The sequence below is a fragment of the Pongo pygmaeus genome, chromosome 2 (assembly GCF_028885625.2).
Source record: "Pongo pygmaeus isolate AG05252 chromosome 2, NHGRI_mPonPyg2-v2.0_pri, whole genome shotgun sequence".
Lineage (NCBI taxonomy): Eukaryota > Metazoa > Chordata > Mammalia > Primates > Hominidae > Pongo > Pongo pygmaeus.
The window spans coordinates 115227495-115254578 of NC_085930.1; the positions used below are offsets into that span (position 1 = coordinate 115227495).

The 27084-nt window shown below is 48.5% G+C and overlaps 1 protein-coding gene across 3 annotated transcripts in view; it reads right to left on the bottom strand.

Annotated features, from left to right (window-relative positions):
* The window catches only part of ACVR2B (activin A receptor type 2B), a 39267-nt gene extending 15927 nt beyond the window's left edge, over positions 1-23340 (bottom strand). Inside the window, exon 1 of one of the 3 annotated variants that reach the window (XM_054480375.1) lies at positions 22857-23340. In XM_054480375.1, the coding sequence (XP_054336350.1) occupies positions 22857-22908 (52 nt within the window). In that variant the 5' untranslated portion in view covers positions 22909-23340. Of the gene's footprint in view, positions 1-22546; positions 22779-22856 lie in introns of those variants that run through there. The other 2 variants (XM_063662020.1, XM_054480373.2) reach the window with 2 other exon arrangements.
* Positions 23341-27084: the final 3744 nt, after the last annotated feature.

The following is a 27084-nucleotide window of genomic DNA, read 5'->3' on the forward strand; positions in this document are numbered from 1 at the left end:
GAGGGAGGCCGGGTGGTGGGTTGGGGTCACCAACCTCCTGCACTCAGCCCTGGACATAGGCCACCCATCCGTCCAACACCTCTTAATTTACGTGTGCCAGCTGGCACCAGCCCCCACCTCATTCTGCAGCCCATCACAGCTGCCCCTAGGCCTAAGCAAAAGGGAGGAGGCAGGAAACCTAATGCCACAGAAGGATGGATAAACAGACAGACAGACAGAGTCCAGATACACAGAAAGGGCACCAACACCTGAGGCTCCTGGGTGGGGCTGGGGGCTACTTCCCTGCCACAGCAGAAACCGATGAAGAGGCCCCCTTAAAACCCCAGTGCACATCAGAATCACTGTATGTTGGAGGTGTGGGAAAGGGGAGCAGTGTTCATTCAAACACGTATTTCCAGGCCCAATCCAGACCCATCCCAATGGGAATGGGGGCAGAATATGTGCTGTTAATCACCCCTGTCTGTCTCAGGTGATTGTGATAAAGATCTCAAGGACCAGTTGGGAAAACTGCAAAGGGGAGTGGCTTCCTGCTGCTCCTGTCTCTGCCCCCAAGCCCCCTTCTCAAACAGTTCCCCAGGGAGACCATGCCAGTGGGTCCTCCACAACTCCCTGCCCATACGGAACGGAAAGGACCCTGTAAGCGTCCTTTCCACACCCAGCAACCACACCTGGTGCTCGGCAGGGCTGGAGAACATAAGGAATGAGGCCTACGTGTACAGGGTAAGCCTCCCAGAGTCACCAAGGGGAATACGTGCCTCAGGCAGAGGAGGGCTAGCTGGTGGCTTAACCTGCAATCACAGATCATTCTCCTGGCTAGGCTCCTGATGACCCCAGGGCACTCCCCATCACTTCTGAACCCCCTTCCACCTGCTGCAGAAAGTGCCATCGAGGTGGACAACCACTTCAACCCCCGCTTGCCCTTTCAAACACTTTCCTTCTTCAAACTTGATTTCAAACATTCCCCAAAATCCATCCTCCTCACTATCCCCTACAAAACAACCTCCAGTCCCAGCCCCAGTCTACTCCCACTACCCCCAGGAACCACATAGCCCTGACATGGGAAAGAGTATGGAGATGCCAAAGGAGGTTCGGTTCTGTCTGAGAGCCCTGCCAGCACCCCATTATAGGCCGCCCACAATGGAGGCAGGTGGTGGCATTTACAACCTCACTGCCAGAACCCCACACAGACACCCGAGAGGATAGTTGCACCAAGCATCCAGCCATCCTGTCCACACTTCTTGGACCCACGTAGGCCAGTGACCTGGCACCACTCCTGGCTGGTCTTCTTTTACCACTATTCCCGTCCCAAGAAGGAGGGAGGGGTCAGAGTCAATCCCACCAGACAGCCAGCCCACCAGCAGCCAAGAGCCCTACTTCGCCATCAGCCTGAAAGGCTGACTGGAGTAGCAAGGAACACGAACCCTGCCCCGACCCTGGGGGAGGGCAAAGTACCCTAAACACTAGCGTAGCCTAAGGACATCCTCACTCTCATCTCCACCCCTACTGTTGGCCTTCATGAGGAAAGAGCTTGATTTCCCAGGGTATACCACAGAGAGAAGGATACTGACTGGCTGTCAGGTGAAAGAAGCCCCCCACCACTGGAGCGGCCATTCTCCTGTCAAATCCAACCCCTTTCTGCATCTCCCTGAAGTGACAGGATGCTTCTTCCAGGGGCAGGAGCAAGCAACCAATCTCAAGGATCCAGGTAGCACCTAAGGATCCGAAATGTCACCCAATCAGAATGGCAGTGCCCAGCCACAGCTCTGGTCATCCTACACCAGGTGGCCTAGGCTCTGACACTTGTGAAAGGAAAATGCATGGCCTCCTGACCAGCCAGTCAGCTGGCATTCAGCCTCTTCCAAAGGAAGGGCCTCAGGGTCCACAGAGAGGCTTACAAGGGTACACACTGGCTTCCCCAGCCAGGCCCTTCATCAAGCATATGGCTTTAAGGTTTAGAGGGAGAACCTGAGAGGGTGGGGTGGGGGTAGTAGACCAAAGGCTGAACAAGCACACCAGGGCCAGGACTGAGGCTTGCACCTACATTGCCCCTGTCTGCCTGCAGCAGCACCCAATTACTGGGTTATTCGAAGCACCCTGCCCAGAGGCCACAGGGCCTCCTCTCCCCAGGCTGGGCCCCACTGCATCCACGGCAGCAGTTCTAGTGGAGACCTGAGACATGTGGGGCGTGGAGACCTGAGACTTGTGGGGCCAGCCATGAAGCTGCACTGCAGACAAGGAAGCTGGGCACTCCCCTACCTTCCTCCCCTTACTGCAGCCACACCATAATGTCACACCCTTGAATGTGCTCGACTTCTAGGCTTAGCATAACTCAGAAGTTACCACCTCTGGCTGTAAGGTTCCCCACCTTCCTCTGATTTCGGCTCTTCCCTCTCCCCTGAGACCAGGCAAACTCTCTACTTCCACTGGCCCTTGTGCTTCCCCTGCCACCTAACTTAACCACCCTTGACTAATGGCCTGTTGTTGCTTAAAGGATTATTTCAGACATCCAAAAAGTGTACCAATAATATAACCAAAAATAATCTCAAGAGGAAATAACACAATGAACACTTGTATGAGAAATAAAACATTACACATGTACTCGACAACTACTTTCTAAATGTCAGGCTTTCCCCACAAGACTGGAAAGCCAACAAAGGCAGGACCCTTGCCGTCCTGAGTGGCAGAATCATTCCAAACACATCATAGATGGATGGGTGGGCAGACAGATGGACAGAAGGGTGTAGGTATCATGGCTAGAGCAAGATGTGGAAAGGAGGGGACAACAAGGAAGGATGGCCTCAGCCTGCAGCCCAAGCCCTAGGTCCTCAAAGAGTTTCTATCTCCATTCAGACAAGCAACAAGCCTCTGTGCTGAGGCAGGAGTCCAAACAAGGGAGGCCAACAGAGTAACCTCCTCTCTCCAGGCCACTGATAAGTCAGGGACCACCCTCTTGCCACTACCATAGGCAGGACCCAAGTGAAGAGGCTGGAAGTTCCAAATCTCAGAGGACCCAAGGGTTCAAGATGTCAGCTGGGCCAGGCACGGTGGCTCACGCCTGTAATGCCAGCACTTTGGGAGGCCGAGACGGGCAGATCACCTGAGGTCAGGAGTTCGAGACCAGCCTGGCCAATGTGGTGAAACCTGGTCTCTACTAAAAATACAAAAATGAGCCAAGCGTGGCGGCGGACACCTGTAATCCCAGCTACTCAGGAGGCTGAGGCAGGAGAATCGCTTGAACCCAGGAGGCGGAGGTTGCAGTGAGCTGAGGTCGAGCCATTGCACACCAGCCTGGGCAACAAGAGCGAGACTCCATTTCAAAAAGATGTCACCTGACCCCCATCTGACCAGATCCTCCTACAGGCAACCCAGCGAAAAATGGCAGCTGTGAGCGGGCCAGACTTAAAGTCCTACTCCAATACTTCACAGCTAGGGTAGTTGTAGGAACTAATTGAGTTAATGCACTTTAAGAGTGGTTAGAACACTGCCTGGCACATTGGCTATATTAGAGCCACAACCATCCCCTACTGCCTATGACAATCCCTCATAACACAAGTCCCCTGTATGACTCCCAGCCCATCAAGTCACACCATGCCTACAAGAGCTTTATGTTCAGAGCCCTATGTAACATTCCATGCCCCTCCCTCACCACAGGGCTCTGCTGCCACCTGGAGACCCAGAGGCCTCCCCCATTCCTCTCTCTTCCCCAGACTCTCCTTCTTCACACACTCAGCTATTTATAGCCTCTGGCAATACTCCAACCACAGGCCACCTCTGCCTTTTAATAGATACAGATTCCCACCCACACCCAGGAAGCCAGGGCATCCATGCACAGGAGGCTCCCCTTGACCCCCAGCCCACTCGCCTAACCTGGCAGGAGAAGAAGCCATGCTCCCAAGATGCGGGTGCTTATGGTACCCCCTTAGGCCTGCTGCCTCATAGCCCTGAGGTAAGTGAGCATGGCCCCCAGACACCAGGACAAGGGGCTTGCTGCATCCCTGAGTCACAGCCAAACCAACTGCTGGCCTCCAAAGGAAGCTGAAATAAAAGTGGCAGTGTCCCCAAGGGGCAGTCCCTATGCTCCAAGGGGCCTAATGCCAGTAGAGAGAAAGTACCCAGTGCTCCCCAAACCTTCCCTCCTGGCAGGACCACTCCCAGATACACCACCCCCGACCCTCACACAAACATGAAGTACATGCACACACACACAGTACATGCAGACTGCACTCTGAACCAACATTCCTGGTAGCAGAACCTAAGCTGGCTAGTTTTGATGCTCAAAGACACGCACTGAGAGGTCAAATACTGGGAGGTTCGTTTCTCCTATGAAGCAGCTCAGTCCAGTAGGTCTTGGACATACCCACTATGCCCTGAGGAGAAAAGGGAGAAATCTCACCAGGGTCCCATCTGTGAGGGGCTCAAAGTGCAATGGGGAGAGAAAGAAGAGGAGATGGTTCAGAGGTGGAGCGTCCATGCCCACCTCCCCTGGAGTCCCTGAGCTCTGTACTTGGGTGTCCCCAGTCCAGCGAGTGTCTCCTAGAGGAACTGTGACCCCAGCAGCCAGCAGAACCACTGCTCGGTTGGCTCCTGGAGGCCCCTTGGCAGCCACCTACCCCAGGGAGCAGGTGCCCAGCCCCACCCTTGTGGGCACTGTAGTGGTGAGAAGGAGTGCCACTCACCAGGTGAGAAGGAGTGCCACTCACCACTACATCTAGGTCTGCTTCTGCCAGCACACTGAGGCACACCCTCCCAGAAGCCTCCATGCCCAAGAGGAAGACAAGTAAGAACGTCTCAGGAGGGCCAGTGTTCTGAACCCTCTGGTGTCCAGCCTTCACATCTGCCCAGAGAGGAGAGGCAGCTCTCCCCACAGACAGCACTCCTCGAAAGGCAGCCCTGAGTCTGCTCAGCTGCCTTTATTGCCCTAGCAGGTCCCTCCGTAAGAGCCAAGGAGGGCCAAGAGCAGTGACTTATCCATGTTATGACTCCACACCCCCCAGCTCCACAAAGCAGCATCTCCACCACCTCCCCAGGACCAGAGTAAGGGCAGCCGGGGTGTAGAGATGGAGGGAACCTGAAGAGACAGATGGGGCCAGGAAGGAAGGCTGGAGTATATAACAGACAAAGACACTGACACATGCACACACGTGTATGCACATTGTGGAATGGCATGTACAACAGGGGAGAAAAAAACACAAAATATTCCAACATTGTGTCTTTGCATTTCTTTTACCCAAGAGAATAACTCTTGACTGTTTCTAGCAACCAAATACAATCTCTAATACATATGCTTTTTCTCCTTCATCCATATATTTATAAGCCATCCAGGTTGATATGCATTTATTTAACACTTATACAGCTCACACTACATCCCAGGTCCTATTCTAAGCATCTGCAAAGAGTAACTTATTTAATCCTCATAATAAACCTGTGCAGGTCCTCATTTTATAAAAACTGAGGCACAAAGAGGCTAAGTAACTTACCCAAGTTATTTATTAAGTGTCAAAATCAGGCTTCAAACCCCAGGCAGCCTGTCTCTAGAGTGCATGTTCTTTATATACTGCTGCCTCTCCTGCAGCTCTGAAGTGCATTTATTTCAGAAGCTTATAACCTCACATAACTTTAAGTATCCACTCACCTACTGGACTCTTAGGTTATTTATGTTTGTTGATCTCAGCAATGCCATCATGACTTCTTTTTTACATTTTTGTGTGTGTGTGCGCTCATGTGTGGGCATTTCTTGGCTAGGTTATAGGGTCTAAACATCATCAACTGACTAAATACTGTTAAACTGTTCTCCAAAGTGGATGTGCCAGTCTAAGTTCCCAACAGATGACAGCCCCCACCTGGGGTTCACCTGGTGAGTGTGAAATGGTACACAATTTGGATCTGCATTTCCCTGATTACTTGTGAGACTAATCATCTTCTTATGATTATTAAAATTTCCTTCTGAGAACTGTTTGTATCTTTTCTCATTTTTCTACTGGATTGCTTTTCCTTTGAGTTACAGAAATTATTTTATATATTCTTGGTAATAAAATTTTTCTTACTATATAGTAACCCTCTTCATTTGTAATGAATGCTTTTTGCCAAAAAGTCCATTTTATCTGATGTTAACATAGCTATATGACATTTCGTGTGTTAGTATTAGAGAAAATTATCTTTTCTAACTTAAACAAAAAATCTTCCTCTCTTCCCTCCCCCCATTTCAATCTAACACCGTCTTTTAATTAGAGCTCAGTCTCGTTACATTTATGATTTCTGGGTATGTTTACGTATATGATTACTGGGTATGTTTAAATTTGTTTCTTTTCTACTGTTACCTCTATTTGGATTATCTTTTAAAATTTCCTATTTTAGCCACTTTTTAAGTTATACATCTCATTCCTATTCCGTTGTAAGCTAGGCCTATAAACTTTAATGGGTACACTTACACTAAAAGCCTAAATCAACATCTCTACCATCCCTCACTGGAACTTAAATATTTTAAGCTCTAATGACTCTTCTAATGTACATCTAATTTAACATATTGCTTGTGTTCAGTATTTAGTGTCACTGTTCTTACTACCCAGCTCCCAAATCAGACATTGTGTCCATATTTTTTAAGCGTCCATACAGTCATCTCTCCCTGCATCTCTGCCTTTCTTTCTGAGACCACTGTCCTTACTGAAAAAAAAAAATATTTCAGTAGAGATCTCTTGGCAGAGGCGCCTTTGTTGCTTTTCTCAAAATGTTTTATCTTTCTTCCTGAATGGCAATTTAGAAGAACATACAATTTTAGATTGTTATTTTATCTCAGCTCTCTGAAAATATATTCCACTATTTTCTAGCTTCCACTACTGTTGCTGAAAAGTCTGCTATTAATTTAACTTTGCAGATATTCTGTTTTTTTCTCTCTGGCTGCTTTCTCTCTTTGCAGTTTCACTACAAGGTATGTGTCCAAGTATATGTTTAAATTTATACTACTTGGGGTTCACTATGCCTTTAGAGTCTAATGATTTGTGTTTTTTGTCAATTCTGACAAATTCTTGGTTATTATCAACTTGAATATTGCATCTCCATATTCTATGGTTCTGAAATTCCTATTATAAGCATATTAGACCTTCTCATTCTGCCCAGTCTCTTAACCCTCCTTTCCTAATTTCCAATTCTGTGTCTAAACACCATTACAGGTAATTCCTGAAGATTAACTTCCAATTCACAAGTTCTCTCTTTAGCTATGTCTAATCTGTTGTTTAGTTCTTCTACTCAATTTATAAATTCAATTATTCTATTTTTTCATTTCTAGAAGTTCTATTAAAAAAAAAACTTCCTGGTCAATTTTGATATTTCTGTACTTTGGCCTACTTCCAAATCTCTCTTAGAATTCTATAATTTAACTTCTTGAAAGTCTGCTTCTGACATTTGTTATTTCTGACTTTATTCATGGTACTGTTTCCTCATGTGGTTTTAGAATTTTGAATACTCAGCTTATGTTCAGTGGGGCCTTTTCTGTTGGACTACTTTGATGCCAAGTTTGAAGGGGCAACCTTTCAAAGGTAACTTATATTTCTGCCTTCTGCCAATCTCCCCAGGACATTAACTATTTGGAACCACTTTAATTTCTCAACTTAGTTTACCAGAGAACAGGATGGTATAAATGCCAAGCTCACATGAGCATAGGCCTATGGTTATAAATTCTTGGGGAAACTACCCCAACCCCAATCCTACCCAGTCTCAGACAATTTCATTATTTAGCCTCTTTGTCAACAAAGACATGTTTCTTCTAGCCCACATTTTTACTGAAGGTAAAACACAACAGAAGTCTGAGGCCATGCAAAGGCCTCAGTCTCAATTCCACATCTTGTCTCCTATTGTCCACACTGCTACTAAACCCACATCTCTAAATTATAAAGACAGGCAAAGTCCCCAAGGAATCAGCAGTTTCAGTCAGTGAAGGCATACAGCTCTAGTTTCCAGCTCCTTCTTGCTTTTCCCTAACTTCTTATACATGCAGCAATGTATATGCATTTTAAAAGGGTGTTTATTATACTTTTTCCAGCATTTCTATGTATTTTGCATGAGGATTTTCCACTGTTTTGTTCACTACAAATACCAGAAATGTAAATACAGGAGCACCTTCCAAGGTGACAGGAGGAGCTCCATCTGCCTTCAGAAGTCCCGCCTAGGAACAAGGAACCAAGCCAGGTGACCTCAAGTCACTTCCAACTTGGACTTTGTAAACAAGGCCCTGGCACCATCCTCCCACAGCTCTGAAATACATGCCTTTTTCCAGGCCCCATCATTCCTGGACAACACTGGAAGGAGAGCTTCCAGGTAAAGGCCAAGGATTATACACAAACATTTCCTTTTTGCTCCCTCTTGTAGTCCCACTAAAACCACAGTAAAGTATTTTAACGCATAAACCTGTAAGAACAAAGAGAACAGGAGAGAACTACAGAAATGACATTTCAAGGCTGGAAAGCACTTACACACATGGTAACTGATCACACAGACTCCTAAGTTGGCTCTGGATAAAGTAGAAAAGCAATGTGACTTCCCCCACAGAACCCTTCAAAACTCAGGAATTTGTGGCACCAGATGTCTTTGAAAGAATGGGGTAAAGATGAGTCTAAAGACAGAAGAGTTGGTTAGTAAGGTACAGTCAGATCCTCAGATCCCACCACCACTCATCATGGTTGCCCCTCTCTCCAACCCAGCGGAGATTATGTTTATTTTCTAAAGAAAATGAACAGAGAGCCTCTTCGACAAAGAGGAGCAGGCAAATCTGAGGACACAGGTATCACACTGAAACAGGAGGAATACAGAACAATATACCAAATACAGGAACCCCTAGTTCTCATCCCCCTTGACTTCCAGGATGTTGATATCCAAGCCTGCCCCCTCCAGACAGAAAACAGAAGGTATTTCTCAGGAGAATCCAACTAATTCCCAAAACAGCCCAATCAGATCACCCTAGATTAAGCCAACTCCACCCATGGACTCAGAGCTTTTAATAAGTATTCAGGTCCATCCTTAAATATTTATTAAGAATTCTTACATCAGGCCCGGCATGGTGGCTCATGCCCATAATCCCAACACTTTGGGAGGCTGAGGCGGGCAGACTGCTTGAAATCAGGAGTTCAAGACAAGCCTGGGCAACATGGTGAGACCCCATCTCTTCCAAAAATACAAAAAATTAGCCAGGTGTGATGGTTTGCACCTGTGGTCCCAGCTACTTCAAAGGCTGAGGTGGGAAGATCGCTTAAGCCTAGAGGGGCAGTGGTTGCAGTGAGCTGAGATTGCGCCGCTGCACTCTAGCCTGGGTGACAGAGCAAGACCCTGTCTTAAAAATAATAATAATTTTTACATCATATATTTATTACAAATATTAGCTATATTTATCTCATCTGGTCTATGTTCCCTTGTCTCTTATTGCTTTCTTCTCAACTGAAGAATTCTCTATTATTCCATGTCTCCTCTTTTTTTGGACACAGGGTCTTGCTCTGTGACCTAGGCTGGAGCACAGTGACTCAATCACAGCTCACTGCAGCCTCAAACTCCTGAGCTCAAACGATCCTCCCACCTCAGCTTCCCAAGTAGCTCGGAGGTGCAATGCCACCACAACTCAGCTGATTTTTTTTATTTTTTGTAGAAATGGGGTCTCACTACGTTGCCTAGGATGGTCTCAAACTCTGGGCTCCAGTGATCCTCCCCACTTGAACTCCCAAAGTGCTGGGATTACAGGCATGAGCCACTGCACTCGACCCATTTGTCTGCCTTGTTTTTTCTTTTTCTTTTTTTTTTTTTTTTTTTTGAGACAGTTTCGCTCTTGTTGCCCAGGCAGGAGTGCAATGGCGCAATCTCAGCTCACCGAAACTTCCGCCTCCCATGTTTGAGTGATTCTCCTGCCTCAGCCTCCCTCCTGGGATTACAGGCATGCGCCACCACGCCTGGATAATTTTGTATTTTTAGTAGAGATGGGGTTTCTCCATGTTGGTCAGGCTGGTCTCGAACAACCCACCTCAGGTGATCCGCCCACCTCAGCCTCCCAAAGTGTTTGGATTACAGGCGTGAGCCACCGCACCCAGCCCATTTGTCTCTTTTTTAGCTTGAAAATTATAATCTATCCTTTGGTTACCCTAGAGATGATAGCATGCCTTATCAAAATTTAGTATTATTTGGTAGTTCCACTCTCTTCCTGGACATTGTAAGAATCTTTAGAACAATTTAAATTCATTTTCACTCCACTCTCACAGATAGCATTGTTGCCAAGCATTTTCTTTTGTGGTATTTCAAACTCAGTAACACATTCTCACAATAAATGCCTGAATATTTATTATTTTCATTGCTCTTCATTCCTCTCTTCATCTCTGACATTCCATCTGGATTTATTTTTCTTCTGCCTGAAGAACACATTCCTTGACATGTTCATTCTTTTTTAAGAAGTTTTGTAGGCCGGGCGTGATGGCTCACGCCTATAATCCCAGCACTTTGGGAGGCTGAGGGGGGGTGGATCATGAGGTCAGGAGTTCAAGACCAGCCTGACCAACATGGTGAAACCCTGTCTCTACTAAAAAATACAAAAATTAGCCAGGCTTGGTGGCGTGTGCCTGTAGTCCCCAGCTACTCGGGAGGCTGAGGCAGGAGAATCATTTGAACCCGGGAGGCGGAGGTTGCAGTGAGCCAAGATCGCCCCACTGCACTCCAGCCTGGGTGATAGAGCAAGACTCTATCTCAAAAAAAAAAAGAAGTTTTGGTTTAAAAATTGACACGTAATAACTGTACATATTTATGGGGTAGAATATGTTTTGACACATATATATACACTGCGTAATGATCAAATTAGGGTAATTAGCAAATCCATTACCATTTATCATTTCTTTGTGGTAGGAACATTCAAAATCCTCTCTTCTGGCTATTTTGAAATACCATACATTCTTGCTAACTACAATCACCCTACGGTGTAACAGACCAGAACTTATTCCTTTAAATGTAATTTTGTACCCTTTGACCACCCTCTCCCCATCTGACCTCCCACCTACCTCCTTAGCCTCTGGTAACCACTATTCTACGCTCTATTTCTATGAGATCAACCTTTTTAGATTCCACATATAAGTGAGATAACGTGGTATTTGTCTTTCCATGTCTGGCTTATTTCACAACATGATGACGCCTTCATTCTGGAACAACAGTTTCACTTGATACAGAATTTTAGGCTGACAACTATTTCTTTCAGCACTTACAGCTATCATTCTATTGTCTTCTGGCTTCCACTGTTTCTATTGAGAAGTTAGCTGTCAGTATAACTACAGCTCTTTTGATAGTAATGCCTTTTTTCTCTAGCTGCTTTAAACATTCTGTCTTTGTTTTCCGGAATTTTTACTGTGATGGAAATAGATGTGGATTTTTAAAATTTATTGTCTTACCTGGGATTCACAGGACTTCTTGAATCTGTGGCTTGATGTCTTTAATTAATTTTAGAAAGTTCTCAGCTATTATCTTTTCTGCCTCATTCTCTCTCCTTTACTTTTGTGGCTGTGATTTCATGAATCTTAGACCTTCTCATTTCATCCTCTATGTGTTTCTCTTTATTCTGTTATCATCCATCTTTCTGCCTGTTCATGCTTCAGTTTATATTTTCTTCTGCTCTATCATCCAATTCACTAATGCTCTATACAGTTTCACCTAATCCCCTGATAAAAGCATTCACTGATTTATTAATTTCTGTTATTATGCAGAACAAGTCTTTAAGAGATTTTCCCTTTGGTTTATAGTTTTCAGCTATCTGCTGAAATTCCCACTCTCATTTCCTTGACCACAGTGAACACTGCTATTTTTTTTTTTTTTTTTTTTTTGAGATGGAATCTCATTCTGTCACCCAGGCTGGAGAGCAGTGGTGCGATTTCAGCTCTCTGCAACCTCTGCCTCCCAGGTTCAAGCAATTCCCTGCCTCAGCCCCCCCAGTAGCTGGGATTACAGGTGCCTGCCACCACACCCAGCTAATTTTTTTGTATTTTTAGTAGAGACAGGGTTTCACACCATGTTGGCCAGGTTGGTCTTGAACTCCTGTCCTCGTGATCCACCCACCTCGGCCTCCCAAAGTGCTGGGATTACAGGCATGAGCCACTGCGCCCGGCCTGAACACTTCTACTTTTAAATATGTATATGGCAACTCCAACCTAGAGGTCATCCAGGTCAGCTTCAACTGTGATGTTTCTGCTGGCTGTTTACTTAAAATTACCAGCCAGTCATTGTATTTGCAAAATTATAGAGATAATTCGAGGCCTAGGATGACATAAATCCTCTAGAAAGAATTAACATGTCTAAAGGTACCATTAATCCCAGAATATATTTTCTGTTTTGGAGATGGGGTCTTCCCATATTGTCCAAGCTGGTCTTGAACTCCTGGGCTCAACTGATCCTCCCCGCCTCAGTCTCCCAAGTAGCTGGGATTACAGGTGTGCACCACCACACCCAGCAGCCCAGAATATTTCAATCTAACTTTAGGGTTTGTCTATATTTTGGTCCCCCTAACTTCTATATCTTTGGGATCTCGATCCCAAATAAGTGATTGACTCTGCTCACCCTTTGCTTAGAACTCCAATTCCTGTCTTCCTAGCCCCAAAAGCTATCAAATGCAGCCTCTCAGTTGCCCCTATGACTAAAAACAGACTCAAATACCAAAATCATCACCCTAGGCCTTTGTTCTCATGCAGATACTGGCCTGGTAGGTCTTCAGTATCTTCTTAGATATACAGTGCCTTCAACCAGAGAAGTTTTATTTTTTCCAGTTTCTCCAGTTACCTTTAGAAAGAGATTTGGTCCTGATTATCAGAAAAGGACACCTCCATATCTACTTTTCACCCAGGTTTTAGACATATTTTCAGGATCATAACATGCCCAAAGGCAAGGGAACCTGCACACATACACAGAAATTAAGCCCACCAGTGTAGACAAGATTGTCCATGGATAGTATTAAGCAAGAACAACAGAGACACCAGGGCAAAGCCCTGAAAAAATTAACTTCCATTCCAAAATGTCACTCCAGAGGAAAACAGAATTCACTTTCAACCAAACTTTATTGTTTCAGACAGTCATAGATTGAACTGAGTCCCACCAAAATTCATAGGTTGAGGCCCTAACCTCCAATGTGACTATTGGGTTGGTGCAAAAGTAATTGCAGGTTTTGCCATTAATATATTTACAGATAAGGACTTTAAGGAGGTAATTAAGGCTAAATGAGGTGATACAGGTGGGCCTCCAGTCCAACAGGACTGGTATCCTTATAAGAAGAGACACCTGGAGTGGATACACACAGCAAAAAGGACATAGCAAGAAGGCTACCATATGCCAACCCAGAAGAGAGGAATCACTGGAAACCAATCCTGACAGCACCTTCACCTTTAACTTCCAGCCCCCAGAATTGTAAGAAAAGAAATTTCTGTTGTTTAAGCCACCCAGTCTATGGTATTCCATTATGGCAACCTAAACAGACTTAAGACACAAATAGTGCACATCATATGTATAATGTGGGAAAGCTGATTGGAGTATCATTTGTACTAGAAACAGTTCCACAAACTTAAGTGTCATCTAAATCCATTAGCAGAGCCTGACAAGTGGACTTACATAAAGAATCCCAACATAACAGTAAAGAGTAGGCAGCAAGCTGAAGAATAAGACTGGGAAGCAAGAGCTTTGGTGAACAAGTCATCCCAAACTATCTTCCCTAAGTCTTCTGCCAATTGTGGCAGAGGGTTATACAGGGAACAAGGCATACACTCAGCCAGGAAAATAAACTCACCAGAGCTCCTTCTGTCATGAAAAGCTTCTCACCAGACTCTAAAATAGTTTCTCTACAGGTTTCTCCAATACCCTCAACATCATTATCACCACATATGAAATCCGAATTTGTCACACTCAGATTTTGTCAAATGCAGTGGGCTCACCAGTAGTGCTGTTACCCAGAGCTCTTCAGCAACCTTCAACAAGTGCCTTAGTCTCTTCAGAGTCTGCAGGCAGCATGGAGCCTGGTAAGTGAACATACATATCCACTTCCATCCCAAACCCAGACCAGCACATCCTGGCTAGTCCAGTGCTACCTCCCTCATCAGCACAGTACCCAGGAGACTCAGGCACAGGGTAGGAGACGCAGGCATGAGAAGTTATCTCCAGGTCTCCTCATACATTAAGCCAGTGGAAGTGAGCCCTTCCCATGTCCGGGCACCCTTCATGAAACCAGGCTATTTCTAAACTCTGTAACCTAGCATTTCAGCAGGGGTTGGGGTGTGGAGGTGGGAAGGATGTTCACAGATTACCGAAGAGAGCCAACTGCCATATCACCCAGTTTCTACCCCCACTGCCATCACTTGGGTAGCCTCAAAAAATAAATAAATAATAAAATACTATAACCATCTTTCAGTATCTATTAAAACCGATAATATACATGTCTTATGATCCAGAAGTTATTTTCTCATCTACTCTTGAAAAACAGTCTGCATACATTCTATACAATCACAAAGTCCATCAATAAGAAACTAGGTAAAATGTAGTCTATATTTAAACTTTAGAATATCACATAGTTATTAAAAAGATCAAAGTAGATCCATATGTCTCAGAAAGTTTGCCAAAGCAAATCTCCGAGTTTAAAAAGCCATTACATCCAACATAGCTTAAAGTCACAAACATGGTGAGGAAAAGATGGACACAAAGCAGTTTATTCTGTAAGGTTCTATTCATATGAAGCACAGAAACGGACGAAACTATTTTATGCTGTTAGAAGTTGGAATAGTAGTTAACCTTAGTGGGTGTGGACAGAGACTGAAATGGAACAAAACAGGGCTTGCTGGGGATGGGGGGCTGGAAAATTTCTGATTCTTGACTTGGATGCTGACTACACCAGTGTATTCAGTTTGTGGAAATGCTTCTTAGCTGTTACTCATGGTAATTACTTGTACATTCTTCTGTATATGTTTTATACTTTAATTAAATGCTTGAATACCATTTTAGGTGGAAAAAAGCTTATTTATTTATTTGTTTATTTATTTATTTATTTTGAGATGGAGTCTCGCTCTGTTGCCCAGGCTGGAGTGCAGTGGTGCTATCTTGGCTCACTGCAAGCTCCGCCTCCCGGGTTCACGCCATTCTCCTGCCTCAGCCTCCTGAGTAGCTGGGACTACAGGCACCCATCACCACGCCAGGCTAATTTTTTGTATTTTTAGTAGAGACGGAGTTTCACCATGTTAGCCAGGATGGTCTTGATCTCCTGACCTCGTGATCCGCCTGCCTTGGCCTCCCGAAGTGCTGGGATTACAGGCATGAGCCACTGCGCCCGGCCAAAAGCCTCTCTATTTCTATAAGTATTTCTACAGATGCACAAGTAAAAATGTCTGGAAGAATACACCTCAATCTTAAAAGGATTACCTTTGGAGGGGGCCTCAGATGGGAAACAGAAGTGATAAAAGGAGACCCTAGTTTTATCTGTAACATCTAAATTTCTGCAATATAATGTAGGTATATTACTTGTTTAAAAAGTAATAAATTTTTTTAAGTGGGAAAATTAGTTACAGCTGAAGTGACTTCTACTCCCCCAACTACACCCCAGGGTGGCTAACCTCTCAGTGATGGGAGGTTTGGATGGGAGGTTTCAGGGCAGGGAGATAGGACTACATTGCCCTGGCCCTCCTTCTACTCCCACACAGCCCTGTAGGTCTCACCCTCAGCCAGAAGGTTCACAGAAGGAGCCAGCCAGGTGGGAAAAGAAACCAGGGATTCATCTCTTTAACCCTTCTGCTCCTCTGGTTTCTAAGCCCCAGAGCAGATGAGCCTTAATTCACTATGCCCTCACTACACAAACAAGCGGGACCTCTTGTGTGAGCCCTGGGCCACAGGACTCCCCTCTAACCCAATATCAAACCTCGGTGAGAAGGAAATTCCCAAAAACTGCATAAAATAAGAGTTCTTAAACCATGGTTGCCAGCCCAGGCTGGGAAAACTCATGCGTGCTTTCTAAATCAACGAACACATAATCCAGTTGGAGGGGTGGGGGAGGAGGGTTGTCAACGGCACTGGACACTCATTAAAAGGCATTGTCCTCATACCTGAAAACACTGTGCACCACTGCACAAGCCAGAAGGAAAAAACATCCTGGCATCAACACTCGAGAGAGTCAGCTTCCAAGTTAGTCTCCTGTTTTAATTGGTTCAAGTCTGGGAGGCCACAGGGACCCCTCCCTCTCCTCAGATGGACAGATAACAGCTGGTCTGGTCCCATCCTCCGAAATGCTCAGGCACAAACCTGGGAAGCAGCCTCCTCCATTCTCCAGCCAAGGGCTTGGGTTTCCAACCAGCCTTCCTTTTCCTTCTCCAGAACTAATTTTAGCCTCCTTGGTTGTCAGAGTGGAACTGAAATAGTCGGCAGAGGAATACATGCAAAGAGCATGAGCTCGCCTCACAAAACACCTCAGCTCCAGCCCAGAAACTGGCCAGGGAGAAGGCCCATTGTCCAGCAGGTCAGACCCATCCAGACAACATTCCCCTGGGAAGAGGGCCTCACATTTGCCCAGTGGGACAGGCTTCCTTTCCACACTTGCTTCCAGAGGTCATGTGTCCATGAATGAAAACACCCAGTTGGAGCTGCCAGTCCCAGAAAGAAACTGAAAAAGGCACATGCATGTGTACAGCAAGCCTAGAATAACCAGGGGAAAGCATGGGGCTGTCCAAAGGCGGGAAGCCATTATTGGTCCTGGGCCGGGAAGAGACATGGCTGACCCTTTAACAATCCCAGCCTGCTTTATCCGTTGATTTCCAGTACCTACCATTGTCTTAGTCAGAGACATCACTGACCAATGTAATAAAGAGTCAGAAGAAGGCAGCAGCATTTCCACCACCGGAAAACCTGGGCATTCAGGAGCGGTACCCCCAGGACCACAAGGAATAGGCACCTCTAGGGCTAGGATGGACCCATAAGTCTGGTGGAGAATGAGAGACCAAAAAAGAAAGCCCAGAACAAGGGGGTGGGTGTCTGTTTTGGAACATAGAATTAGTGACAGAACCAGAGGGAAGGAAGTGAAAGAATTCTGAGAAGGAAATAAAGTCCCCTTTGTAAAGACCCCAAAAACAGATGGAACTAGGAAGTCTGAACCCCAGCAAGCACTTCACATACCAGTGATGTGGAGCACTTGGAAACTGGGTCTTTGAAAAATGCTTCCTCCACCCTAAGAGTCCAGTTTGTAATCACTTCCCAGTGCAGCAAACTGTGTCTCACTGAGTTCAAGATGAGAGAGACAGAGTCCCACAGAAGCGTTCCCTAGCCAAGCTTGAAGCAGGCCAGGAGAGGAGTAGAAAATAAACATGGGGGCAGCCACAGGGGGCTGCCAGCCTGCCAAGCCCAACAGACAAGTCTCCACAGATACCAACCGCTCCACCAGGGCCTCCAGTGCCGGCTGCCTGTCTAAGGCAGCACTGCCCACACCCCCCCAGGTCCACAGCAGGAAGCCTGGCCCTGCCCTCAGATTCCCATCTGGCCACCACACCCTGAGGAGAGGGGAGAGACTTGCACCCCTACCTTTGGGGAGAGGTTGCCCACCTGCCCTGGTGTCCCCGGCCTGGGGGCTCCAGGCCCACAGCCTCTGCGGCTCCCCGGAGCGCCACACGGCAGGTCCGCTCAGGGGAAGGGGCATGCCCACAGCCTGCTACAACCCCAGTGCTCCGCTTGGCAGACAGGGCTAGCCTCAGCTCCCGAGGCCCCCAGGTGAGCAGAGAGGGGGTGCTGAGCAGGCAGAGAGTCCCCAGCAACAGGCACTTCCTGACATTCTGCGTGTACAGGAGGAAGAGGCTGAGTGCCAGCCTTAAGGCAACGGTCAGAGGCGAGTGGGCGGGTGTGGGCAGGCAGGCTGCCCAGCCACCCACAGCCTCCGCCTCCCTGAAATCCGAACCACTTCTGGGAAAACTCAAGGACGCCAGGATTCTCCTCGGTGGTAAGCTGTACACCAGAACCACTAATTTTGAACCAAACTCTCACGTGCTGAGCAGATTTCACTAAGCAGGAATCTCCTAGGCTTTGAGGAGAACCTCACCTCCAACTCTGCATCCAGAGTGGGGGGATGGATATGCACTCAAAAGCCGTTACCCCTACTTCTTACAACTGTGGCCCTCTTTGAAAGCATGAGAACATTCTAGATCAGTGGTTCCCAATCTGAGATGATTTTGCTCTCACCTCTGCCAGGGACATTTAGCAAGATCTGGAAACATTTTTGGTTGACATGATTAAAGAGGATCGACTGGAATTTGTGGGTAGAGGCAGGGATACTGCTAAATATCCTACAATGCACAGAACAGCTCAACCCACCGCTACCCATACACAACAGAGTATCATCAGGCCCAAAATGTAAATGGTGTCAAGGTTGAGAAACCCTGTTCTAGAGTGAGGCCCATGCAACCAGGACCCTGCCTCAGGACTATCTAGAGTCTATCTAGAGTCACTTGCAAAAATATTATCCAGACCCAGTCCTCAACCCTCCAGATCCCAATCCATGGTGACAGGTCAGTATCTGTGAGTGGATCTAAACTCCTGAACCGATACTCCTTGGTTCTCATTTGCACCACCCTGAGCTCCCAAGCAGAGGGGCTGAATGCATAGGCTGGCACTCAAGAGAACAGCTTTCTGGAAAGAGAGACCAGGGCTAGAATCTGAACATCCGGCAAGATCACAAAAGGCAAAGTAAGTGAGGTACCAACGTGGAAAAAGCACCCCTCTCCCACAGAACAAGCTGCCCTTAGGACTGCTACAGTGGATATGTGCAGGGCAGCCAGGACTTCAAGGAGTCTAATCAGGGGGCAGCAGGTTCCCAGTATCTGTACAAAACAGAGTGGGTGCACACAATGTACACACACATGCACACATATACCGATTTACATTTTCCTGGGGGAAGGGTCCACAGCTTTCATCAGATTCTCAGAGGGGTCTATGACATCAAGGACCACTGTATAGAATGTGGGCTCTTCATTGGCTCCTTATAACGGGAGTTCCTTAGGTGAAGTGCCAGTGGAGGTCCAGGTGCTTTTGGAGAATCCTGATGCCCAGAAAGACCCACAGAGTAGTACACAATAGAGGCCCACCCAAGTGATGGGAGGCCATGGGGTTTAGATCTTATGTTTTTACCCAGCTATAGGGCCTGGAAAGATGGGCAGGTTTCTCACATCATCTGTCTTGAAAGGGCCCCTAAGAGCTAGGGAGGATACCCATTCCTCCCAAAAGGCAGCCCACCCAGACAGGGCAGAGCCTCGAGTGCCCAGCAGATACAAGGACAGGTAGCAGAAAACACTCTTCTCTAGGAGGAGCACCCACGGCCCATGGCTCTATAGCCCATGTCCTTAGCATCTACCACTACACTAGGCCTGAGGGATGAAGATCACTTCACTTCATGAGCTCACTCCCTCTGCCCTCCCCCGAGGAAGTGGCCAAGAAACTTCTTTGGGTCAAACTTCTTTGAGTCAGCCTATCAGAGTAACCAGGGCCTGCACTTCCTGATGGGACAGATAGGAGGCAGGTCCCTCTCCAAGAGCTCTGGACACTTCACTTAGAATACTGTTTACCCCACCCCCATAGGCCCTTTGATCTGAACCCCAAGTACAGAGTACAGAGACAGGTGTCAGGAGTTCTTGTAGAATACAGCATTGAGTGTCCAGGATGTCCACTGAAATGCAAGAGCCAAATGGCTTGTTTCCCAAGGACACTCGGCCACGCACAGACCACAAAAACTTAAAGAATTATTAAAGAACCAACTAACCACTGACTGATCTTGTGACAAGCACCATGTGACATTTATTACACCATAAATTCTACCTTCCCTTCTGAGATTCCAGTGTCCAATATGGTAGCCACTAACCAAATGTTCTGCAGAGCACTGGAAATGTGGAAAGTTAGAGGTGAGGATGTTCTGTAAGACACACAATGGATTTTGATGACAGTACAAAAATGGAATGCAAAATGTCTCATTTTAATACTGATTTCAGGCTGAAATTACTTTGTATATATCAAATTCAGTGAAATATACTTTTTTTTTGAGACGGAGCCTCACTCTGTCACCAGGCTGCAGTGCAGTGACGTGATCTCGGCTCACTGCAACCTCCACCTCCCAGGTTCATGCGATTTCCCTGCCTCAGCCTCTGGAGCAGCTGGGACTATAGGCGTGTGCCACCACACCCAGCTAATTTTTGTATTTTTAGTAGAGACGGGTTTCACCATGTTGGCCAGGATGGTCTCGATCTCTTGACCTCGTGATCCTCCCGCCTCAGCCTCCCAAAGTGCTGGGATTGCAGGCACGAGCCACTGCGCCAGGCCAATAAAATATACTACTGAAGTTCATTCCATCTCGTGGAAAGAATGTGTCCCTCCAAAATTCATACAACGAAGTTCTGACCCCCAGTGTAATGGTATTTGGAGATGGGACCTTTGGGAGGTAGTGAGGGTTAGATTAAGTCATGAGGGTGGGGCCATCAGGTAATGAGAACAGGATTCACAGTCTTACAAAAAGAGGAAAACACCCCCTTGCCCCGCCCCACCCGTCATGTGAGAATGCAGTAAGAAGGCAAATGTCTGCAAGCCAGGAAGAGGGTCCTCACCGGAACCAAACCATGCCAGCACCCTGCACCCCGGGCTCAGACTTAGAGCTTCCAGAACTTTGAATATAAATTTCTGCTGTTTAAGCCACCTGTCTACAGTATTTTGTTATGGCAGCCCCAGCTAAGACACAGCTGTTTCTTCTTCCTTTTATTAACATGACTACTAGAAAACGTTGTTTTATATCTATCCATAGTTCATATACTATTTCTGTCGCCCAGACAGCACTCTTCTAGATGTTCCTTCTAGCAGGCATTGTGTGCTGCACAGGGTGGGGGTTATTCCAAACAGCAAGCCAGGAGCTTGAAATTAAAGGGCATCCCTGAAGCCAAAGCAACAGGACGGTCAGGTCTGCTCCAAACTGGGCCTGGGGAAGCTCTTTTCACAGTTCCCCACAGGTCAGGGACTGGCTGATGTGACTACAAGAAATACTCAGTGACCCCTACCTCCCTCCCAGGGCAGGAATACAGGTCCTTATAATGTGACTCTGACTGCCCCCTGGCAGGGTACACCGCTCAGCACTGCCCAAGCTAGGTGACTGAAGCAGAGGAAAAAGGACATACAGTCCTTCCAGGGGTCTGATGCCACCCTGCTCTGCCTAAGGAGGGAGGTGTGAGACTGGTGTGATCCCCAGATCCCAGGTCTCCAGCTGTCCTGTCTTGGGAGGAAGCTCTCCTAAAGGCCTAGGCTTGGAAAAGCCCCAGCACTTCCAGGGATCAGGCACCCAGAGGGTCTGGAGGCAGTCAGGTGGGCTGCTGTCTGCCTATCAAGTCAGCTTGCTGCCGCCCTCCCTCTAGCAGACATGCCTCCCCTTTCACTTTCGAACCCTCCTTCTTGGGGAAAAGGCATCCCAAGGAAGCGGGGCAAAAAAGAGGAGCAAAAAGTCCAACACGACCACCACTTTGCCTCCAGCACACAGGAAGCGGCTCCAGGAGAGCTGCAACGCCCTCTTCCATACGGTACTCAGGTGCCAGTTGGTCTTTGCCCTTCGGTTTCCGCACTCAGGCTGCGCGCGCGCTACTACCCTACAGAACTCACTCGCTTTCGGTGTAAACTAAGCCTCACGACGACGCACAGGAAGAGGTAGAACTAGAGTGGGAATGGGACCGAGATCCCAAATCCCCACCCCCGCAGCAGCATGGGGACTCCGGCCCCGCCCCTGCACGCCCGGCCCCGCCCCTCGAGGGTTTCCCAGACTGCAGGCTGCTGCCACCGAGGGCGGCGGGGGACCCGCGCTGCATGTGTAATGGGGGCTGGGAACAAAGACGCGCAGGACCCGGCGGCCGGGTACCAGCCGCCCCGACCTTCTCGCCAGAGCTTCAATGCCCAGCTCCCCACGTTTCCCAGGACTGGCCAGGGGACGTCCCGGCGCGCCCGCCGGGGTTAGCTGCACCCCGGCACCACTGGGAGAGGGAAATCGGTGCTTGGGCCATAGGAGAAACAAGCTTTCCAGGCGGAACTCCGCTTGTTTACGCCCGCGCCCACATACCCCCAAACACACATGCGCTGGCCGAACACCTCCAACCACACGCCCGCAGCCGCCGGCGAGCTGAGCGCTGGTCACCCACCCCGCCACGTGCCTCCCGGAGGCCCGAACGAAGGGGGACCTGTTGGTTTTCCATCTTACCCACCCCCTCCCCTCCCAAGTGCCCAAACAAAGCGGTCCCGCGAAGCGACCACACTCCGCATCCCGGGGCCAACGGCAGGGAAAGAGGGAGCAGGTGGGAGCCAGCACCAACAGCCCGCCGGGCCCGTAACGCGACGCAGACTGGTGGCAAGAGATGCAGGGGACTTTGGGCTGGGTGAAGCCGTCCCCTTCGCTTCGCTACACTTAGTGACTCTGAGGGACGTGCAACCCTCCCCGCATGCTACTGCACCTACAATCCTGCCACCCCCAATGAGATCTGCCCACCCCTCTTGGCCGCCTTCCCCACGCCCAGGTTTTCCTCACTCTTTCCCTGGGTTCCACGCGCCCGCGTAGCCCGAACTCCGACCCTGAGGCTTCGCGTCCCGGCCCCCATCGCAGGGGCGCCTCTAGGAACCAGAACCCCGCAGATAACTGCACAGACAAGATCGTGCCCCCAAGATCGGCGAGCCGGGCGCCCACCGCGCCCCCAGCCCCCGCCCCAGGAGGTGCGAGCTGAATACAGGTGGCGCGGCGACGAGGCCGCGGGCCCGCCCTTTGTTGGTAAACACCGCGCGGCGCCAGAGGCCAGCCCCGCGCGCCCTCTCGGCGTCCCCGCGCCGCGCCCAGTTCTTACCGGCGCACAGCGATCCCCAGAGGAGGGCGAGGGCCGCCCAGGGCGCCGTCATGTTCCGCGGCGCCGCCCCGCGCACACCCGGAGCCCGCGGGCAGGGCCGCACGGCGCTCCCAGGGCGCGCAGGGCCAGGCGGCGGCTGCGCTCTCCTTCCTGCTCCTTCCTTCGGTCTCGTTCCCTGCGCGCTTCCTGCGCCTTCGTCCCGTAGTAGCGTTCGGGCTCCAAGGGCCGGTCGGCGGGGCCGGGCTCAGGGCCGCTGCGGGCGGCGCAGGCTGCGGCCCGGGCTCCGGGGCGACGCGGGGGCCGGGGGGCGGCGGCGGGGCACGGGCCGGGGCGCGCCCGACTCAGGCATAGCGCGGCGGGGCTGGGCCCGGGCCCCGGGCGCAGGGGCCGAGTCCGGAGGGGCCATGAACGGGGGGAGGGGTGGGGGGAGGGGAGCTGAACCGAGTCCAAAATGGCTCCTGAGCGGCGGCCACGGAGCCGAGCCAGCGGGGAAACCCGGATGTTGGATACAAAGAGGCGGGCGGGCTGGGCGGAGAGGGGGAGGGGAGGCGGGCCCTCCGGCCGCGTGGTCCGCGCCCCCCTGAGGGGCGGGGCCCTAGAGAAACAACAACACGAAGGCCCCGCCCCCATCTCGTGCCCTGTGGGAGGATGCGCGTGCCCCACCCTGCTGGAGGACAGGGCGGGGCGCGCGGACGGAGGTGGCGGGAATGGGCTTCCGACCACTTTGCCCGGGAGCCTGTGGCCACTGCACTCTCAATTAGTGCCCCGCACGCTCGAGCCCAAGCTCCTGACACATGCTACCCTACAACCCCGGAATGAGTGGATAGTCCCGGGACTCTGGCCCAGACCCCTCCGCGCCTTGGATTCCCCACCTGTGCAATGGGGGTGACAGTGAGCCGTGGGAAAGTCGGATCTCTACTGATGGGCGAATTAAGTGGCAGAAAGAGGCTGACTTCCCTGAATTGACAAGCAGTCCCCCGTCTGCAATCCCTTGCCCCACACACAAAGGCACAGCTAGGGCGGGGAGTGGTCATTTAAAACCAACCAAGTGAGGGAGCGGGCAGAGTCCCGCCCCTCCAAGCCCAGCAGGTGGAAAAGGGCCTCTGGCAACCTGCTGGCCTTCCCTAATCCCATCTTGTCTTCTGCCGTTCCTGCGCCACCCGCAGCGGCCCTGAGCTTCAATCTGCACTTTCAAAACTTCCCAGTTGCCTCCAGAGCCCTGCAGTTGAAGATCTTGTCTAGCACATGGTTTTGCTGTTTTCCTCACCCCGAACTCCCTCCTTGGAGGGCCATCGTTCTCTGTCTCAGATTCTACCTTCCTTATCACACAAGTAGAGCTTCGGAGGAACGTGATGGGGCTCCCAACTAAAGAGGGAAAGACCATCATAGCTCAGGGATGAGGCTCCGAGATCCTCAGATAACATTAATTGTCCTCTGTCTTCTCCTGACTTGGCACATCCTTGCTTGGAGCAGGGCAGGAGCAGCTGAAAGGGAGGTGGCACCTGGAGGTCTCAGTCATTTCACTTCTCTGAGACTCAGTTTTCCCATATGCAAAGTGAAGAGGTAAGACTCCCTCAGGGTTTTGCATCTTCTTAATGGCAGAAACCTATTCAAACAAAATCTTATGTAAATGTTCACTATAGGCGGGGCGAGGTGGCTCACACCTGTAATTCCAGCACTTTTGGAGGCCCAGGAGGCTCTTGAGGTCAGGAGTTCGAGACCAGCCTGACCAACATGGCGAAAACCTATCTCTACTAAATAATACAAAAATTAGCTGGGCATGGTGACACACACCTGTAATTCCAACTACTGGGTAGGTGGCTGAGGCAGGAGAATCGCTTGAACCCAGGAGGGAGGCAGAGGTTGCAGTGAGCTGAGATTGCACCACTGCACTCCATCTTGGGTGACAGAGTGAGACTGTCTCTCAAAAAAAAATAAGTTTACAAAGGAATGTATATTGTTCTGATTGACACTGAAATAGGGTCAACTACCCCCGGTCACCAGAGCAGCAGGAACACCTCAGGGGCCACACTTTGGAGGCATTGCCCAGAAAGATTTCTGGGTCTTTAAAAGTCCCTTCCAGTTCTGGGATATCCTATGTGAAAATGATGGTCCCTGCTTGCTAGAATCCCTACAGGTGACTTATTATCTAAGCCCTTTAACACGGGATTGAATACTATGCGACTGTGTGCCAAGCAAGAAGCAGTGTTGTATGGGACACCCTAGCTGTGTATAAGGTATCTGGTAATACCACAGGAGGCCACAGTGATAGACTGCGATAACGGAAGTAATTCCATATCCAGTTTAAGTGTCTTTGCTAGGGAGTATAAATCGTTATCTCCATTCCAATATGGATTGAAAGGTATCGACTTTTATCCATGTGCCAAAAATTAGATTGGCTGATTCCTCTCTTCTACTCCATACCAGGTCAGGTATCATAATAAGGGCTCAGAGTGGTCCAAGCTGCCCAAATATCTGTGTCTTCCACTCTGACCTGTCTGGGAACTCCAAATTTGTATCTAACTGCTTACTTGACAACTGTAGTTGGTAGCCTATCAGGCATCTCAAATTTGACCCAGCCAAAGCAGAAGTCCTAATTTTCCCCATAAATCTCCTCCCCAGTTTTCCCTGTCTGAATCAATGGCATAAGCAACTACACCATTGCTCAAATCAGAACCTTATGAGTCCTACTGAAACCAGCCAAAGAGTCCCATAGACAGTTGTTTTTGATTTTGTTTTTGAGACAGAGTTTGGCTCTTATTGCCCTCACTGGAGTGCAGTGGCACGACCTCGGCTCACTGCAACCTCCACCTCCTGGATTCAAGTGATTATCCTGCCTCAGCCTCCCAAGTAGCTGGAATTACAGGCACGCCACCATGCCCAGCTAAGTTTTGTATTTTTAGTAGAGACAGGGTTTCATCATGTTGGCCAGGCTGGTCTTGAACTCCCAACTTAAGGTGACCTGCCTGCCTCAGCCTCCCAAAGTGCTGGGATTATAGAAGTTGACCCTTTTGCAGTTAAAGCTTGAAACTTATTTGTTTTATCCGAGTTCCTTCCTCAGGAAAGGACCTTCAGGCCTCTCACAAAAAGTATCAAAGAACTGAAGCCATAAAAAGTATCAAAAGAACTGAAACCAGATCACTGCACTAGATGCTGGGCCCCTCAGTCACCATGATTGCTTCCTTGCCCCTACCATGTTCCTGTTTTCTTACATATTGTTACATTTCTTTCCTGCTATATAAACCCTTGGTTTTGGTCAGTCAAGGAGATGGATTTGAGACTGCACTCTCATCTCTTGGCTGCAGCACCTGATTAAAGCCTTCTTCCTTGGCAATACTTATCATCTCAGTGATTGGCTTTCTGTGCACCGAGCAGCAGGACCTAGACCAAACCCCTGGTGTTTCGGTAACAATACTTGATTCCTCCCATATACAATCCATCAGCAAAATGGCCTGAAAAGCGTATCCACCATCCGACTACTTTTTTCCATGTACACTATTGCAATATTGTCTTATATCTGGACTGTTGGAATAGCAGTGAACCAGAAGGGAGCTTAACTGGTCCTCTGAATTCATTCTTGCCTTAAATAGATCTTCCATATAGTAACCGAAGTGAATTCCCTGCCACCATTTTGATCATGAGCTCATCAAGCAAATACTAGGCTGGTTGAGAAAGGTGATAATGGATATTTGAAAAACGAGTTCTATTTGGGTTTTCTGTTCTTTTGAACGACTACAAGATTGCTAAATATCACATTTGATATCAGACATGGGGTGACCAAAAACTGAAAGGCAAAAAAAATCCAAAACCCCAAATGTCTGCTGTAGAATTTATGGCAGTGAGTTCTGCCATTAAGGCATTCAGTGTGTTAGGACCACTATTCCCTGGCTTCCCCACTCTTCAACAATCAAGACCAGAAACGAAGGAATTGAGAAGAATCAGTTGAACATGACATTCTTTAGTATCAAGCTATGGAAGAAGATGGAAAACTATACCATTGTAATAAGACTTAGCATCTATATAATTATAATGAATCCTATTAAGGGATTAAATACATTCATTTAGCAAGATAAACTTTGAAAGTAACCACAATTTTTATAATGTTATTTGGGGATTTCTTCATTTGAGAAAATATAAGTGGCCTCACCATCTCTCAGTTTCTGAGAGGCCCTGATTAGACATGCACTGTAGTGGGTAATTTAGGCATAGCAATACGAAATTAAACAAT